The sequence below is a fragment of the Hyperolius riggenbachi genome, chromosome 1, assembly GCF_040937935.1.
Source record: "Hyperolius riggenbachi isolate aHypRig1 chromosome 1, aHypRig1.pri, whole genome shotgun sequence".
NCBI lineage: Eukaryota > Metazoa > Chordata > Amphibia > Anura > Hyperoliidae > Hyperolius > Hyperolius riggenbachi.
This window is the reverse complement of record NC_090646.1, coordinates 543,142,786-543,161,556: the sequence shown is the minus strand read 5'-3', so window position 1 is coordinate 543,161,556 and position 18,771 is coordinate 543,142,786. Positions and strand designations below refer to the sequence as shown.

The 18,771-nt window shown below is 41.5% G+C and overlaps 1 protein-coding gene across 1 annotated transcript in view; it reads left to right on the top strand.

Moving 5' to 3' along the window:
- HSD17B4 (hydroxysteroid 17-beta dehydrogenase 4) overlaps window positions 1–18,771 on the top strand; it is a 396,885-nt gene that overhangs the window by 333,197 nt on the left and 44,917 nt on the right. Inside the window, exons 20-22 of the mRNA XM_068247101.1 lie at window positions 3,510–3,596; window positions 10,770–10,859; window positions 15,881–16,019. Of these exons, the coding sequence (XP_068103202.1) occupies window positions 3,510–3,596; window positions 10,770–10,859; window positions 15,881–16,019 (316 nt within the window). The remainder of the gene's footprint in view (window positions 1–3,509; window positions 3,597–10,769; window positions 10,860–15,880; window positions 16,020–18,771) is intronic.

Genomic DNA, 18,771 nt, shown 5'->3' with positions numbered 1-18,771 from the left:
AACTACAGTATATATGATGTGTAACCATATTTAGAGGAACATTTCTGGTGATCATAGATAAGCTTCACAAAATGCACTACATCATTCGCAACCTGTCAAGTCCTCACGGCAGTCTGTGTCTGCTCTGGGAAGATATCCCTCAATTTCTATAAAGCCATTAGGAACAGGAAGTGAAGAAAATCTCTCCAACCTGGAAGCAGTGTCAGTAAAAACAAGTTTTGTGCATTTTTTTAAAGCTTAATTCCATGGACAAATCTATTGCTAGGTATGGGTTGGTTCTTGCAAAGCTTGTCTTTGGTTGTGAATAAGCTTCTTAATTAGTGTCAAGTAACTGACTTTTAAAAAGTCTAGTCAAGAGCCCAGGTACAGGCTGCCTCAGATTGTCATTGCTGTAGACTTCAGTCCTGTCAGAGAGATTCTGTGTTTTCCTGCCCCTTGCAGTCTAAATAGTAGGATGATGCAATTCAAACTGCAGTCCGAGCCACAGCACCTGAAGCGGACCTCCTGAATTCAGTGCCTCTGGTCATGTGATTTCATTTTCAAGACAGGATTGTTAGCTGCAAAAACACCAATTACACAAAGCAGTAACATCTAAGCTCTCTAATTGCTAAGCTGTTAGCTGTTTTTTTGTGTGTTTGGGTTTTAATTCTGAAATAAAATTAAGATTAACTGGAACAGATGCTTGAAGGCCACACTGACTATACAAGGCCAACAGATCACCTTGGTATATGGTGCTGGGTCAGCCTCTTAGCAGAAGGGTTGGAGCTTTGCTGAGTTGCATTCAGATTTGCAAAGGAAACATCTTTGTAAAAGAAAATACACAAAATCATTTGTTTTTTTAAACTGCTCTATAACTTTGTTGTTTGTGTCAAACATGAACTATCTATAGTGCTTCACATACATCCAACAAATTCCCTGCATCTGTCCATCGTTTTTTGTGTGAAAGGTTTTTTGAAGAGTACAGTTGACCCTTCCAATACAGTTTTTTGTTCAGGCATGGTTATGTAATACTTTATTCTTTGGCATTTGTATAAAAAGTTTTTGATAACAGACCGCATTAGAAAGGGAATTTCTCCGTAAGAGGTTTTAAGAATAAGCAAGTTGGTCCTACGGACACAAAAGCCCTAATTTACTAAGTGAAGCTCACCCGACTTATGATTTTTGGGAGATACGAACAAGCTCAGCTGGGGATTCAGAGCAGGCAGAGCAGTTACTGGGGACCTGCAACTGCACTATGCGGCTGTTCTGGGCTTTACTGCCACCATGCTTTAGTGTGAGAGCTGAGATTTACCGGTACTGCTGTTTGGGTCTCTGCTCTCAACCTGTGTGGTTTTCTTCCTTTATGCAGCGGTGCCTGGGTGAACAGTTATCCTGTGAGTAGCCAGTGCACAGTTAAAAGTGAGTCTTCCTTGTTAAGGTAGCCACACACCACACAATTTTTAAAATTTCTTCAATTTAAGAATTGCAATCAATTTTTCTGACTGATTGTAACATTTCAAAAACACACACTATACAATCTTTAGAAAGATTGAAGAAAAATATCTGGCATTCTGGATCGATAAAAATCGAAGAAAACGGGAAATCCGATCAGATTTTTCAGTCGAATGAAAAAACGTTAGTTTTTTTCGGGAGATACGATAGTTTTTATCGAATTGCCGTAAAATCGGATCATTTTATTGTATCGTGTGTGTCCACCTTTAGACTCCACCTACTGGAGAGAATGCGCTGAGGTGTGTGTAGAGTACAGAGCCTTGAAGGGAACCGAGCATCATTTTTATACCAAAGCAGCTGAATAGCATATTAAAAATGCAATAAAGGACAAGGGGTAGGGGAAAAAAACAAGGACAAGGGGTAGGGGATAAAAATGTCTATAAGGGACAAGGGGTAGGGGAAAAAAACAAGGACAAGGGGTAGGGGATAAAAATGTCTATAAAGGACAAGGGGTAGGGAAAAAAAACACAAAAAAGCGCACTCAGAAGACTGATAATAAATGGAAGACCAGCCGGTTGTAGACAGATCTCACCTGATGTGGTGGCTAATAAGTGCTACTGCTCACCACCCAGCCACCGCTTTGGTGCATCTGAACAGAGCAGTGTCTGGATTTCCAGCTTTTTAGGAATGCTAAGGGATTGAGTCTCATACAGCCCATAGATGCCTGCAGCTTTGGTGTTACAGCCAGTGCTGGGACACCAACGGCTACAAACCAGACAGCTGCTCCTGATATCCTGCTTCCAGCCACAGGATCCCTTTGGACAAAGAGCCGGCTTCTGACCTGGTCCCTAGTCTGAGAGGGACAAAAGCCTGCAAGCTGATAATACCCATAAGGGCATATCAGCCACCACATCAGGTGAGATCTGTCTACGACCAGCTGGTCTCCCTTTTATCAGTCTTCTGAGTGCACTCTTTTTGTGTTTTGTTTCCCCTACCCCATGTCCTTTATATATTTCTCTGCCACTGCAAGTGGACCACACAGAGCAGTACCGACTTCTATCACCCAACATATACTCTACATATAGAAGACTAACTTTATCCAGCTTGCTCCCCCTGTTCTCATTTCAGCATGGATCTGATAAAAATGTGGCTCTTTAATAAAAAAAAAAATAACCCTTTCATTTTACCCCATCTTTTTGCATTTAATGGTTAGTTACAGGCTGTATTCTACTTCCTCCGCTGAGATTAAAGAAGCTGAGATTAAACAAACCCATTCAGCATTGAGAAGGGCGGACACTGTGCATCAAACAGAAAAGATAAGTCACACTTGATGAACTTCACACCAACCCTGGATAAAGGCAGTGAAAGGGGAGTGGGGGAGTTAACTACTCAAACATGGCAGCTCTTTCAGCTATTTGAAACCGGGAGCTGCTAAGATCCATTTAACCTGAGTGCTGCTGCTCTGATTACAGTAGATTCCCCTTTTTAATGCATAAAAAGGGGAAACTCCCAGGCAAAGGAGCAGACAGGAAATCCCTCTGTCCCAACTCGCAAACAAACTCGACTTACCAACAATCTCACATAAAGCAACCTGTTTGTAAGTAGGGTACTGTCTGTACACATTTGCTCTATATTGTTTTTTAAAATGTAATTTTCAATCTGCTTATCCAAAGGAGATAGCTGTGTGAAAGATCCTGCACCAGTTTATTTGCCATGGAAACTATCTTCTATGGGATTTCAGAAGTCCCCAGACCAACTTGAGGCCCCTAGCGTAGTGATGGCCAACCTTGGCACTCCAGCTGTGGTGGAACCACAAGTCCCATGAGGCATTGCAATACTCTGTCAGCTCTAAGCATAACTCAGGGAGGCAGAGGCATGATAGGATTTTTAGTTTTGTCACAGCTGGAGTGCCAAGGTTAGCCATCACTGCCCTTAGTGTATTCCGAGTCCTGGCGATTGTTCATTGTAGGCTGTGTGCAGAGCATAGATTCTCTAGGAGGAGATTTTTTTTTTTTTATGCCTTGCAATTTTTGCTGTGTTTGCATGCCACTGATCTGACCTATTTGCTGCTCTTCAAGGTTCGCTTCGCTAAGCCAGTCATCCCTGGACAAACTCTGCAAACTGAAATGTGGAAAGAAGGCAACAGAATCTACCTGCAGGCCAAGGTCAGCACACCCGAGGAGCTATAGTTATGTCTGAGATATTCTCATGTGCATTTCCAAATTATTTTCAATGCTGAAATACCTTGTTTTAATGCCTTCTTTATGTTTCGTATTGGCCATGGGTATGTGTAACATTTTCTGTTGTGTATATTTAGTCTTTTATTTTGGAATTATTTTTCAGTTATAATTAATGAAACCATGGTTCAAGGTTTTATAGTTATATTTTTCCTTGTCAGAAGACAATTTCTGTAGACATTTTATATGATCTACTGCAGCGCACACCTATACAGTGGGATGCAAAAGTTTGGGCAACCTTGTTCATTGTCATGATTTTCCTGTATAAATTGTTGGTTGTTACGATTAAAAATGCCAATTAAATATATCATATAGGAGAGACACTGAGAAGTGAAATGAAGTTTATTGGATTTACAGAAAGTGTGCAATAATTGTTTAAGTAAAATTAGGCAGGTGCATAAATTTGGGCACTGTTGTCATTTTATTGATGCCAAAACCTTTAGAACTAATTATTGGAACTCAAATTGGCTTGGTAAGCTCAGTGACCCCTGACCTACATACACAGATGAATCCAATTATAAGAAAGAGTATTTAACCACTTTACCCCCAGCCGTACTGATTTCTCTGTCCCTTTTTTCATCCTTTTACCACCAGGGACGGAGAATTCCGTACTTTCCGCGCTCCCGCCGCTGCCCGCACTCCCGCTCGCATGCACGCCACCGCCAGCTCGCCCGGAGATCAGTGAACAGGAAAATCCATTCCCATTCATTGATCTTAGCCCCGCAATGATCCGCTGCTTCTACGAGAAGCAGCGCGATCATTGTGAAAAAAAACAAACTTTCCCAGCCTCATAGCACTTCCTGCAAGCGTCCTTCCGGACACTTGCAGGTCGCATAAACAAAATGTTACTGTGGCCATCTTGTGGCCAAATAGTAAAACTACACCCTAAAGCATTTTTCACATATAAATACATTACTTTTACACAAAAAATTAACTCATTACCTCCCACACTCCCCAATTTATTTATTTTTTTGTAATTAAAAAAAAATAAAAAAATTTACAATTAAAAAAAATACATAAATAGTTACCTTAGGGACTGAACTTTTTAAATATTTATGTCAGGAGGGTACAACACTGCTACTTTATAAACTATGGGCTTGTAATTAGGGATGGATGCAAAACTAAAAAAATGCACCTTTTATTTCCAAATATTGGCGCCAAACATTGTGATAGGGACATAATTTAAACTGTTTTATAACTGGGACAAATGGGCAAATAAATTTCATGGGTTTTAATTACAGTAGCATGCATTATTTAAAAACTATAATGGCCGAAAACTGAAAAAAAATGAATTTTTCCCACATTTTTCCTATTTTCCCATTAAAACATATTTAGAATAAAATAATTCTTGGCATAACGTCCCACCTAAAGAAAGCCTAATTGATGGCGGAAAAATCGAGAGAGTTCATTTCATTGTGATAAGTAATGATACAGTTATAGATGAATGAATGGAAGGAGCGCTGAAAGGTGAAAATTGCTCTGGTGCTCAAGGGGTAAAACCCCTCAGTGGTGAAGTGGTTAAGGGGGTCAGTTGTAAGTTTCCCTCCTCTTTTAATTTTCTTTGAAGAGTAGCAACATGGGGGTCTCAAAACAACTCTCAAATGACCTGAAGACAAAGATTGTTCACTATCATGGTTTAGGGAAAGGATACAGAAAGCTGTCTCAGAGATATCAGCTGTCTGCTTCCACAGTTAGGAACATATTGAGGAAATGGAAGACCACAGGTTCAGTTCAAGTTAAGGCTCGAAGTGGCAGCAGACCAAGACAAATCTTGGATAAACAGAAGCGACGAATGATGAGAACAGTCAGAGTCAACCCACAGACCAGCACTAAAGGCCTACAACATCCTCTTGCTGCAGATGGAGTCACTGTGCATCATTCAACCATTCAGCGCACTTTACACAAGGAGATGCTGTATTCAGAGGAAGCCTTTTCTCCGCCCACAGCACAAACAGAGCAGCTTGAGGTATGCTAAAGCACATTTGGACAAGCCAGCTTCTTTTTTGGAATAAGGTGCTGTGGACTGCTGAAACTAAAATTGAGTAATTTGGGCATAACAAGGAGCGTTATGCATGAAGGAAAAACACAGCATTTCAATAAAAACACCACCTGCTACCTACAGTAAAATATGGTGGTGGTTCCATCATGCTGTGGGGCTGTGTGGCCAGTGCAGGGACTGGGCATCTTGTCAAAGTTGAGGGACACATGGATTCCACTTAGTATCAGCAGATTCTGGAGACCAATGTCCAGGAATCGGTGACAAAGCTGAAGCTGCGCCGGGGCTGGATCTTTCAACAACACAACGACCCTGAAAAACTGCTCAAAATCCACTAAGGCAGGGGTCTCAAACTCGCGGCCCGCGGGCCATTTGCGGCCCTCGATACAATATTTTGTGGCCCGCGCCGGCAAAAGCTTCCTTATAGTTCGCTTCAGTGCTCCCAAGTAATCCGCCGCATCCCCGCCTCTAAACGGGGGCTGCAGAGCCCCCAAATCGCCCGGGGGGCAATCCGCCGGCATTTCCTGGAAGGGGCAGAGCTTCAGCTCTGCCCCTCCTGACGTCAATCGCGGTGCATCGCCGCCTCTGCCCGCCCCTCTCTGTGAAGGATGAGTGAGAGGGGCGGGCAGAGGCGGCGATGCGCCGCGATTGACGTCAGGAGGGGCAGAGCTGAAGCTGAAAGCTCTGCCCCTTCCAAGAAATGCCGGCGGATTGCCCCCCGGGCGATTAGGGGGCTCTGCAGCCCTCGTTTTGCGGCGGGGATGCGGTGGATTACTTGGGAGCACTGAAGTGAACTATAAGGTAAAATAGGCAAAATCGTTCGCTTCAGTGTGAATTTGATTTTGAAATAAAAATCAATGCAAGGGACGGGGGGGGGGGGGGGGGGCGGGAGCTGCTGATTGATTGATTCCCTTATGCGGCCCAGCCTCATCCTCACTTTGCCTCCTGCGGCCTCCAGGTAAATTGAGTTTGAGACTTCTGCATTTATGCAGAGGAACAAGTACAACGTTCTGGAATGGCCATCTCAGTCTCCAGACCTGAATATAATTGAAAATCTGTGGTGTGAGTTGAGCTGTCCATGCTCGGAAGCCATCAAACCTGAATGAACTAGAGATGTTCTATAAAGAGGAATGGTGCAAAATATCTTCAACCAGAATCCAGACTCTAATTGGAACCTGCAGGAAGCATTTAGAGGCTGTAATTTCTGCAAAAGGAGGATCTACTAAATATTGATTTAATTTCTTCTTTGTAATGCCTAAATGTATGCACCTGCCTAATTTTGTTTAAACAATTATTGCACACTTTCTGTAAATCCAATAAACTTCATTTCACTTCTCAAATATCACTGTGTGTGTCTCCTATATGATATACAGTATTTAACTGACATTTTTTATCGTAACAACCAACGATTTATTACAGGAAAATCATGACAATCAACAAGGTTGCCCAAACGTTCGCATCCCACTGCATCTCTCTCCAATAATAACTTCATTGCTGTATAGCGAGGATATTATATCAGGTTGTTTGATGAGTATAAAGTAAACTGATAGCTTTAGGACTGCCAGTTAGCACATATGGTAAATCTATAAAACTGCTTTCATTATTGTGAGAAATGTGTAAAATAAATTTGTCATGGAGTAAAATGCACTATAAATTTCTTTTTTCCTAGGTCGCTGTCTCAGTAGGTAAATCTGACAAATATGACTGGTTTTGGACTAGTCCTTGTCTTCATGGAGGATTCTCAGGATGTCAGTGAATGGCAATTGCTCAGTCCAACTGCAGAAATAGTGTGCAAATGAATAGGGAGGCTGTCCAGCATCTTTGTATATTGTTTTTCTAGGAAGTGCTTTTGTAAAGAATAAAATAAATACCAAGTAGCCCCATGAGGAGATGGACTAGTCCAAAACCTGTCAATTTAACTACGTACTGTTCGTGACGAAACAGGAAAAAGGAATTTATAGTATACTCTGGGAGAAATGTATTTCTTACATGTATGCGTTTTACATGTATTTTTAGGTTTACAATTTTTTGTGATAGTGGTCGCAAACTACTGGTTACAGTAAACCTGAGGTTGAGCATGCTGTGGAGGCTATTTACTTTTTAAACAATACCAATTTCCTTGCAGCCCTGCTGATCTATTTGGCTGCAGTAGTGGCTGAATTATACCAGAAACACAGATGCAACTAATCTTGTCAGATCTGACAATATTGTCATAAACACCTGATCTGCTGCATGCTAGTTCAGGGACTATGGCTGCAAGCATTAGAGGCAAAGGAACAGCAGGGCAGCCAGGCAACTGGTATTTCTTAAAAGGAAATAAATATGGCAGCCTCCATATCACTTTCACCTCAGGTTCACTTTAAAATAGTCGTGCTTTCTAAAGAAGCTTTATATTAATGATAAAAGATTTCACCCTAGTCCCCTTACTGTCTTCAATGAGGCAGCACAGCACAAGCTGTTTCAAGGCTAGACTATCCAGTCCTACCATTTGTTGACTCAATGGAACAATTGGGATTGATGCATTGAACCTTTTTGAGTTTGCATACGTCATATATTTTTAAACATTTTTGATAACGCCGGTTATTCCTTTCTAACAGGTGAAAAATGAATCTAAGAAATATGGAAATTAAAATAAATTACGGGGCATCTAGTTTTTGACATGCAGCACTGATCTTCCATATAAATATTTCGTCTTTGTTTTTTGTTTTGTTTTTTTCTTTTGTTTTTTTAAAGATCTTTATTTATCAAAAGTAGGGATGTTACAGAAAAAAGAATGTTACTACAATTCACATCAGAACAAACGTACTAGTGAACTATAATAAGGTCCAGGATCAAAAGTGTTATGAAAAAATAACTAGCATATAGAAAAGCTCAACTATTGAGAACTTGGATGATTGGCACCCTTAAAACCTCAAAGTGGATGCGGGTTCTGAATTATTATAAGATTAGACAGGATGTCGAGCACAGGGGCACACAAATTCTTTCCCTCTATGCCCTCAGCATGTCCAAACCATGCAAAAGATTTGGAGACCATTTCCCTTGTTTTTTTTTTTAACACTAATACTAATATACTAATAATAATCTAACCCTAATAATCTAAAAATGCTATTTTATCTTGTCCTATTGGAGTTGGGGAGCATAGCTGTAGCCCAGACATACCAGGCTTTGGTTGTTTTTGACACAGTCGTGAAGATCTATAAACAAAATTCCAGTGATATATCAAACCCTTTCTGCCACCTACTATAAAGGAAATACTCAATAGTGCCTGCTCCCCTGCAGGAGGGAGGCTGAAAATCTCCCCCCATGCCCCCCCCCCCCCCAAAGAGAGGCAATGCAAAGATAGTGAGTGGCAGAATATCTCACTCCCCCTTCAAGACAGAGCTGCAGGAGGCAGCAAGGCACTGCAATAACCCAGCTACTGAGGGTAGACTGAATAGCCCAGGGCTATACAGAGAAAAAGAAGGTATTTCAAGCATGTTCCCGCTATTGCCACTACTGTTTGCTACTGGTGGCAGAGGTTAATGTTCATTGGGCTTTTTAAACACTTTGACAGTGTTCAGAGCTGGCTGTGGAACTGAAGCCAAGTTTAAGTTCAGAAGAGCTTCACTTTCCTTTAAAAACAATTTGTGACCATAACTTTCCTACCAGTAGAGCTGACAGAAAACCATAAAAGAATAAACACCTGTGTTATGCTCTTAGAGGCACAACTAGCTCCATGATTTTAACAGCTCTCGATTTTAAACGTCTATCCTGATTTTCACTAAGGCATAAATTCCTCTTTAATTTAATGTCCAGATACATCATATTATAGGTGCTAAAGGTGACACTGACTAAACAAAGCAACTCTATGCCTGTGAATAGATTTGCATTCCTATCCACAATATTTTGCCTTGTTTACTTATAGTTAAAAATGTGCAGCAGTTTATGGTGGGCACAAATGAAAGACTGTTATTCTGCTCTGAGAGGAGTTTTTCAGGTAGCAGATGCTATTTCCCCAGTTCTTTCTAGGTCCCCCTCATAAACAAGAACAAAGGATATATTAAGCTATTGTGGCCACATCTATTAAGATCTTGTCATGCAGGCAGTGGGGCTTGACTCTGCTGCTGGCTGGAGCTCCGAGTATGGCAGCCCTAAGCAGCAGACGGTAAAGCAAACCTGAAGCTCCCTGCTTTGTCTGTGCCCCACATCCCCTGCAACATGGTGTGCAGAGTGCGCTGCTCAAGACTACCTGCGTCCCCTGGTGAAGCGGAGCATGCAAGCAACGTGTTAGTTGTCAGTGCAATGATCGGGGATTCTTCCTGTGTGGAAATCGCTGTGTCACACCTATGACATCTAGTGGAATCTTGAGACACAGCTGTATCATCCTTGGGGCACATCTGGCTATGGGGAGAGGGGCTGACTTGTCCTGGGGGAACATCTGGCTACTGTGGAGAGGGCTATACTGGGGACGGTCTTATACGCGAGGCAGTCACTTTTTTCTAGTTTCTGAGGGAAAAGTGGGCACCTTTGCTTATATGCAGGTCAGCTTATATGCGAGTATATACAGTATGACAGGTCACTGAAGCCCAGGCAGCAGGGATTCAGGCAATGCAGACTGGTATGCACCAGTCTGCCCTATGGCTTGTGTGGGCAGACTCTTACACTAGATTAAAAAAAAAGTGTTTTACTATGAGATTTTCACATTTAATACTATCTGCACTTTATACTTTATTTTATATGTTTTAAATTAATTTGGTATATTTCACCATTGGGAGTATTTTAATGCACAAGGCAGATAAAGTTGCACTAAACCATGACACGTACAGTATATAGACAAAGACACGATTAGAGGACAAATCATTAGAGATGTTTGAAAGACATCTGACCTTTTATACCATTGAGTGATGTCAATGTTCTCCAGCAAGGGGTAAGACATATTGATCTCAGTGTGGAGCGGACGAGACATGTCATGCAACGTTAGAGGAGTTGACTTTAACTAAGATAAAGTGGCTTGAAATTGTTCAGCTAAAATAAAGATACTTGAAATGTTGTTGTTTTTTTTCCCCCTTACTTGAGAATCTTTAAAGTCTGTGCACCGAAACACTTAATGATCTGCTTCTTTTCAGGTGAAAGAGACCGGTGACATTGCCATAGCAGGCGCCTATGTGGACCTCACGTCAGCTGCTAGCACCGTGGAGTCCATAGATGCACAACAGGTGAGGATAATGCTGGTGTATATCAATGCCATGCGAGCCAATGTTGCTCAGAAATGCCGTTTGAAGTTGTCATCTGTTTTGGAAATTCTTAGCGGACTTCACATTGAAAAACAAAGTTTAAAAACATTACTCATGCTGCATTAGTAAGTGCTTATAGCAATCCTGTACACTGATCAAAGGTTGTAAATATGGATCCAGAAGTACCTTTGGGTGGCAGAGTTGTGGGTTGCGGCTTAGTGTGGTTGGCGGTTGTATCGTGCAAGCGCTGCTGTCGATGCATCGGTATATAGATAAGTTTGCATAGATGCACTTGTGAACGCCGACTCAGTGCGGGAGCTGCATTTGTGGCTAGCACCTTAGTGTGGCAGTTTTGGTAGTAGTGTACCCAGAGAGCTCATGGTGAGCAAGAATTACCCGGATATTATAAGAAGCTCAAAGGGACCAGAAAGCCCTCTGACATTAAATATCTCTTAACTCTAAACTGGGCTAACCACCCTGGCCTCTGAGATGTGTGCTGTGTACCTAAAACAAAAAATGCACATACGTGTATCTACTGCACCATGGCAAGATCATTCAACATAGTAGCACGTTTCCTGCAGTCACATAATGTAAAATTGCCCTTTTAAAACCGAAGATACGGTACTTGCAATCATTCAGCTTTTAAGTGGTCTGAAAGTCAGCATTTCTACTTAGCTCTAAAAGATTCCTTATAGCTTTAAAGAGACTCTGTAACAATTTTTTCAGCCTTAGTTCTTCTATCCTATAAGTTCCTATGCCTGTTCTAATCTGCTCTGGCTTACTGCAGTCTTTCCTAACTGCACTGTCTCTGTAATAAATCAATGTATCTTTCCTCTGTCCTGTTTGTCGGGCTAAAGCTTGATTGTGTGGAATGTGCAGGGCTGCTTGTGATTGGTAGAAGCGATACACACCCTCTGCAGGCCCCCTGCATACTCTGAATGACTCATACACTATGCTTAGCTGAGCCTATTAGAAGCTGGTTAGTTTGTTTGTAAACACTGCATAAAACTGTTAATTACAAGCCAGGATTGCAGCAGAGAGTGGCAGAAACAGCACAGAGGGGCACAGGAGAAAATAATGAATAGAATGGTATGCTTTTTATTGTAAGAATATTAGAGTACAGATTCTCTTTAAAGCTACTATCCCAGGAATTTTTTTTTGCAGAACAGCACAACAGGTTAAACACAGCACTTTGTCCTGCTAGTCAGCTTAAAATCCATATCCAGACTGGCGATAACAGTATTTTTGTTTACATTCCAGTTTTACATTGTGTGTAAACAGTATAGGCAGTGATTACAATAAATTTACATATAGGCGGGACACAGCAGCAAGCAGTTTCTGTGGAGAGGTTTCCACAAGAGGTTGCATTGTGAGGATAATGCGGCGGATTTGACTGCTGCTGCATGATGTTGGATCATGGGTCCTTCCTCAGTGCAACACTGTCAGTGTCTTCTTGGGAGGCCGTCTTAAAGATAAATTTGACGAACTACACAAAACGTAGTGATATTATTTGCTCTGTGTTTTTAGTACACTTGTTGCTTTATTCATTTATGGTGTTCACCAAAATATGATTATTTTAAAGGGAACCTTAACTGAGAGGGATATGGATGTTTCCTTCTAAACAATACCAGTTGCCTGGCAGCCCTGCTGACCTATGGCTGCAGCAGTGGCTGAATCACACACCTGAAACAAGCATGCAGCTAATCCAGTCTGACTTCAGTCAGAGCACCTGGTCTGCATGCTTGTTCAGGGGCTGTGGCTAAAAGTATTAGAGACACAGGATCAGCAGGAGAGTCAGGCAACTGGTATTATTTTAAAAGGAAAAATCCATATCCTTCTCAGTTCAGGTTCCCTTTAATAGTTGTCCTTTTAGTTTCTGTACAGGATTTTATCTCAATTTGAGTGTTGATTGGTGCCAGAAGTCAACATATTGCAAACCTGAGAATAAACACTTTGGCTGGCTGTGGCTCACTGCACTGGATGTTTTTTTCCAACTCATTGACTACTTGCCAGATAGCAAAACCAAAATCAGATTAAAAGCCCTGAAGCTTACTTTCTAAAAAAAAAAACTAATTCTGCAATGGCACCTGTCCTTCATTGCAAGCTCTATTTGAGGTGGAACTCAAGACCACTCATTTACTTGTCAGGTTACTGAAACAACCTCAACAGAAAGTGAAGAATAAAACTTTTCCAAGAATAACACAGAGTAGTAGTAAACCGGCAGAGGTCATATCCCTTCCTTCCCTGCACTGCTCCAAGACATACAAAAAAATTTGGCTACATTTTTAGTTTAAAGGACCTCTGATGTGACATGCCTGAATAAAAAGTTATACATACTGTGTTCCATAAAGCTGATCTGACATGGACGGCGACCTTTGTTTTTTCCCGAACATCTCCTTTGGTTAGTAAAACGGTCTGGACCAGGCCCTGACCACCCCTCCCTTCTCCGATCGGCATTCTTCACCTGGATGCAGTAATCCATAGTAATGTCTGCGTCTGCGCACTTTGTATCCATAGGATGCCACAACCACGCTCCCTCGAACTCTTGAGCACAGGGCGCAAGCTCCCATCACTTGTAAGCAGTGTATGTGAGGCCACACCTGAAGGGTGCACGGCCGTGGCAACCTTAGGATACAAAGCCCTGTGGATCACTGTATGCGGGTCAAGTATACCGACCGGGGAAGAGGGGGTGGTCGGGGCCTGTTCCGGACCGTTTTACAAATTAAATGAGATGTTCGGAATAAAACAGAGGAGGCAGGCGGTGTCAGATCAGCTTTTTGGAGCACGGTTTTATTCAGGCCTATAAGCAGCATGGTTTCAAAATACGAAAGACTCTGTAAAACTCCTTGCATGTGCTCCTTATCTGTGTCTTGTTTGCCGTGCTTGAATCTCAGATAAACAGCATGATCATTTCATCCCCCGAAACCACAAGGTAGACATGAATGCTAGCATAAAAGTGCAATTGAATTCTATCTCCCCATATTGATTTGTTATTGTGTTTACAGGGAAAGAGCAGAGCATCGATACCGTTGTCACTGGTGTTACATTACTTTGTGTAACACAATTTGTTTAAAAAGAAAAATAGACATGTCTGTTAGAAGTCCCTATCGATTCACCTCCTGTCTTCTTGTTATCCTGATTTGCTTTTTCAGCGCTGCAAGATGCATGACTAACAATTCAATAAAGGCCTGTTGTAATTGTGTCACCATTAACAGATTTGAACATGAGGACTAATCTGGCCTGTTGAGGGCAAAGTGAACGTTGCCACATCAAAAAATCGTGTTCTCATGTCCTAGGGTTACACGTGTTCAGTTTAATTGAGGCAAACAAATTGTACTGATCTATACAATCCATGCTAGTTCAGCATACAGTGCTGTTACACAAGAGGAAGTCTCCAAGGTCATGCCGGGAAAATATCTTAACTCGCACTGCAGAGAATACTCTTACACAGTAAACAATATACATAGCTAAGCCTGCTACATACAGAACAGAAGTAATGGAAAGTCAGGTGTTGTATAATGTGAGGGAACATGCTCTACAAGACTTATAATCAATTTCTATTTCCAGGTGCTCAGTCCAAAAAGAATGCATTCAGGTCTGAAAACACGCTTTCAGACAGTATTATTTTTTTTTCTCCAGCCTCAGTTGGAAATAAAAATAACAGGCAGTTATTGTTGTAGGTGACTAGGACTGATTTTACAATATGGAGACATTTGAATGTGTTCATTTTAATACAGTTGGTGCAGAAAAAATAGAATGCCTGCCCCAACCCCTAAACCCTAAACAACCCCTAAACTTCAGCATATTTGCAGAGGGCTAAACGCTTAAGTATCTGTGCACTGAAACGCTTTCCAATTGATTTCCGATGGAGGTGAATGGAAAACTGCCGGAAATCGATCGGAAATCCGATAGTAAGGGCTTTTTAAACGCTAGTGATTTTAAAAGCTCTTGCTAATGCAATGCTATGGGGGATTTAAACAAAATCACATCACTCCAGTGTGAACACACACATAGGATAACATTAGCAAGAGCTTTTAAAATCAGAAAGCGCTCAGAAAAGCACTTGTAGTGTGAACGAGCCCTAAATCTGCCAGAAAATCTCTTGGTGTGTAATAGCATCAGCTCTGTCTGATCTGTGCTGTAGTGTATTGCTGTAGTGTATTGCAGCGCTGGATCCAGGGGAGGTAAGTGCAAGGGCTGCTACAGACCTCTCTGCGGTATGATTTTTCTTCCTGTGTTTTTTTTCTAAAATCCAGAAATAATCATGCCGCCTGGGAGGTTAGATTGATTGGTCTATTTTCAAGCTGCATACATTTGCATAAAAATGTACATAATCCTGAATGAATTAATTTGCATCTCATTGATCATCCCTACTTTTTTCAACATTCTCCCTTTTTCAAAAGAGAAAAAATATATTATCCTATTTATTTTATTAAAAACACATGCATTTTTTACCCCATAGGAAAGAAAGCGTTGTATGCGAATCACATTTACATACAGTAAGCAAAAATAAGCAGAAAGTTCCGTGCATTTTAAAAAAACAGACACGAAAATGCAAAGATATGCATTTTAATATGCGGCCCATAGACTTCTATTGGGTGCGATATTGCATGGGTTTTCTGTACTTCTGAAAAACTCATGCAATTCTACAGTGTGTGCTTCCAGCCTAATGCTGGAAATACACAATGAGATTTTTCAGTAGATTTACTGTCCAGACGATTTTCTGATCGTTTTCAAATCGATTTCCATTCACTTCTATGATAAATCGATCAGAAAAAACGATCGAAAATCAGATCAGACATGTCGGAAATTATCTATCGAACCCCCTATCTGCCAAAAAAATCTCATGGTGCATTCCCAGCATTAGAATGAGTCCACCATTGATACATGCCACTGATTGCAGCTACTGCATTCAAATATCAATATCTTTAGTTCTATCTCTTATACCATTGAAATAAGGTTGTTTCCTCTGGCAAATATAAATGTGAATCTTTGCCTTGCAGGGAGCTGGACTACAGAGTGATCTTGTTTTTCATGAAATCAGCCGCCGAATTAAAGATGTTGGAGGTGAAATGGTTAAAAAAGTAAACGCAATCTTCCAATGGGACATTACCAAGGATGGGAAGACAGCTGCGCAGTGGAGTGAGTATTACTTTTAATTTTATACACTTTTATTTACTTCTTAATTGAAACATGGCAACTATATTTTACACTGCATGTGTATTGGACTTCAGAGTCTTGTTAAAGTGCAGTCATCGGAGTTTTACATTGGCTTAATTTAATTTGATTTTTTAATTGGTTTAATTTACTCCATTAGCGGAGTTTGCCCCCTGGTGCATAGAGACTTGTAAGCCGGTTTCTATCTTACTACATGTGCGGCTTTTAATTTCCGAGTTTGGCAGCGTGACCAAGTGTTTAGCATTCTTGCCTTCCATTTCTGGGGTCCTGGTTTGGAACCTTTCCAGGGACATTGTCTGCTTGAACTTAGTTTAACAATAATCAATAAATAGTTACATAATACAGTATTAGGATTGATGGAGGACATTAAGCACAACGTTTAACAAATTGTTTACTCAGGTATAAAGTGAATGAGTATTCTAAGTTAGCTGGGGGGAATTACTAACAGAAGACGTGTGAATGGGTGTGAGGCTGTAGAGGACCAAGAAATTCATGATATATCCACATTATGGATCTTATTATGTCCATATTAACGAAAACAAGAAATAAAAACCTTTACCCTTGATTCTGACAATTAATTGTCAAGCAAGCCAGGGGTATATATTATAGTATTCCTGGCAAAGGTACACCATATCATAAGTCAGATAATCAAGTTGTATAGACACAAGAACATGAAATTTATAAGTTAAAATCCCTTATGGTTTCATAGAGCTAAATGAACTACTGATGGCTAGGTGAGTGTAGCCTAGCCTACTTCTGCAATTAAAGTATCATTAATATGGCATACATTTGAAAAAGTGACGAGCTAATTTAGATACGACGTTAAATACCAATATTACTACCTATGTCGGCAAATAACAATTTAAGAGCAGTTTTAAATAACAAAATCGATAACAAAAACCTGTAAATAACGATTTAATTGCGGTATTACATTATCGGTAAATTTACCGATAATGTTGAAACTAACTATAACCTAACCTCTCCCTACTCTTACACAGAGCCCTCCCCTTGTGGTACCTAGCTCTAAGACCCCCTGGTGGTGCCCAATCCTAAGAGCCTCTTGGTGGTGCCTAACCCTAAAACCACCCTGGTGATGCCTAACCCTAAAACCACCCTGGTGGTGCCTAACCCTAAGGACTCCCCCCTGGTGGTGCCTAACCCTAAGACCCCTCTAATGGTGCCTAATGTCAACACCCCCTGAACCCTGCTACCAATAATAAAATAAATAAAATTGCAGCTGCCCGCTAGATAGCATAACAGCTTTCTATATTACGATAAGTAACAATTATGCCTACATATATCGATAAATAATTGCACCCACATATATCGATAAATAACAATTGTCCCCGTTTTTGGCCGAGACTTTTTCAGCTGCTCCTTTAACCTGCCTGGCGTTCTGATTCCCACGTTTTTTGCAATTTTTTTTTAAATTTATCATGTAGCTAGCCTAGCGCTAGCTACATGATTCCCCCCTCCCTGCGGCGTCCCTCCCACCCCTCCGATCGCCGCCGGCGCAATCACCCGTCCGGAAATCCCGTTCTGAACTGTATTTCCAGGAGGGCTTCCCCCGCTGCCATGGTGACGACCGTCGTGATGTCACAAGGAGTCCCGATCCACCCCTCAGCGCTGCCTGGCACTAATTGGCCAGGCAGCGCACGGGGTCTGGCGGGGGGGGGGGGAGGCTGCATCGCGGCGGATCGGCGGCGAGTTTTAAAAAAAAAATGATTCAAATAGGCCCAGCTGGGCCTGAGCGGCGACCTCCGGCGTCTCTGGACGAGCCTAGCTCGTCCAGAACGCCAGGGAGGTTAATATGTAACCATGGGCTGCGCACTTGGCAAAGATTTTTCACAACAGTTTCTGTTTTTAATCTTGAACTCCATGCTCAATATTTCCAGGGAAATATACTTTATCATTATAGAGTCTCAAGCCATTTTTAAAAGTCTGAGTAATAAATTCTCCATGAAACAGATCTGTTAATTTACTGATAATGGCAGGAAGATGTACTTTAGAGCCAAGCTGCAGTGGGCAGCCCATGTTTCCAAAGATACATTTAACAATATATTGCCAAGAGGCTGAAATCTTAGGTTGGGACCAGATTACTTGATAAAAGGATAAATCAGATTATGAAAGGTTCAGACATACAGGTTCATGGCTTGAAGTAAATATAGCTTGTCTTATGTAAGTGTAAGTGTATGTTTACTTGACCTTCTCTTGAAGATTATCTGAAACTTATATTGGTACTTCCAGACTTTCCACCTGATCCTCTGGATGAAGGGGGAGGATATTCCTGTTTTTGGAAGGGATTCTAAACGTTTTCATTATTTCATCATTTCATCCCAATTGGTAGAGAATTATATTTATTTGTAATAAGTTAAAGGGATACTGTAGGGGGGTCGGGGGAAAATGAGCTGAACTTACCCGGGGCTTCTAATGGTCCCCCGCAGACATCCTGTGTTGGCGCAGCCACTCCCCAATGCTCCGGCCCCGCCTCCGGTTCACTTCTGGAATTTCTGACTTTAAAGTCAGAAAACCACTGCGCCTGCGTTGCCTTGTCCTCGCTCCCACTGATGTCACCAGGAGTGTACTGCGCAGACACAGACCATACTGGGCCTGCGCTGTGCGCTCTTGATGACATCAGCGGGATCGAGGACACGGCAACGCAGGCGCAGTGGTTTTCTGACTTTAAAGTCAGAAATTCCAGAGGTGAACCGGAGGC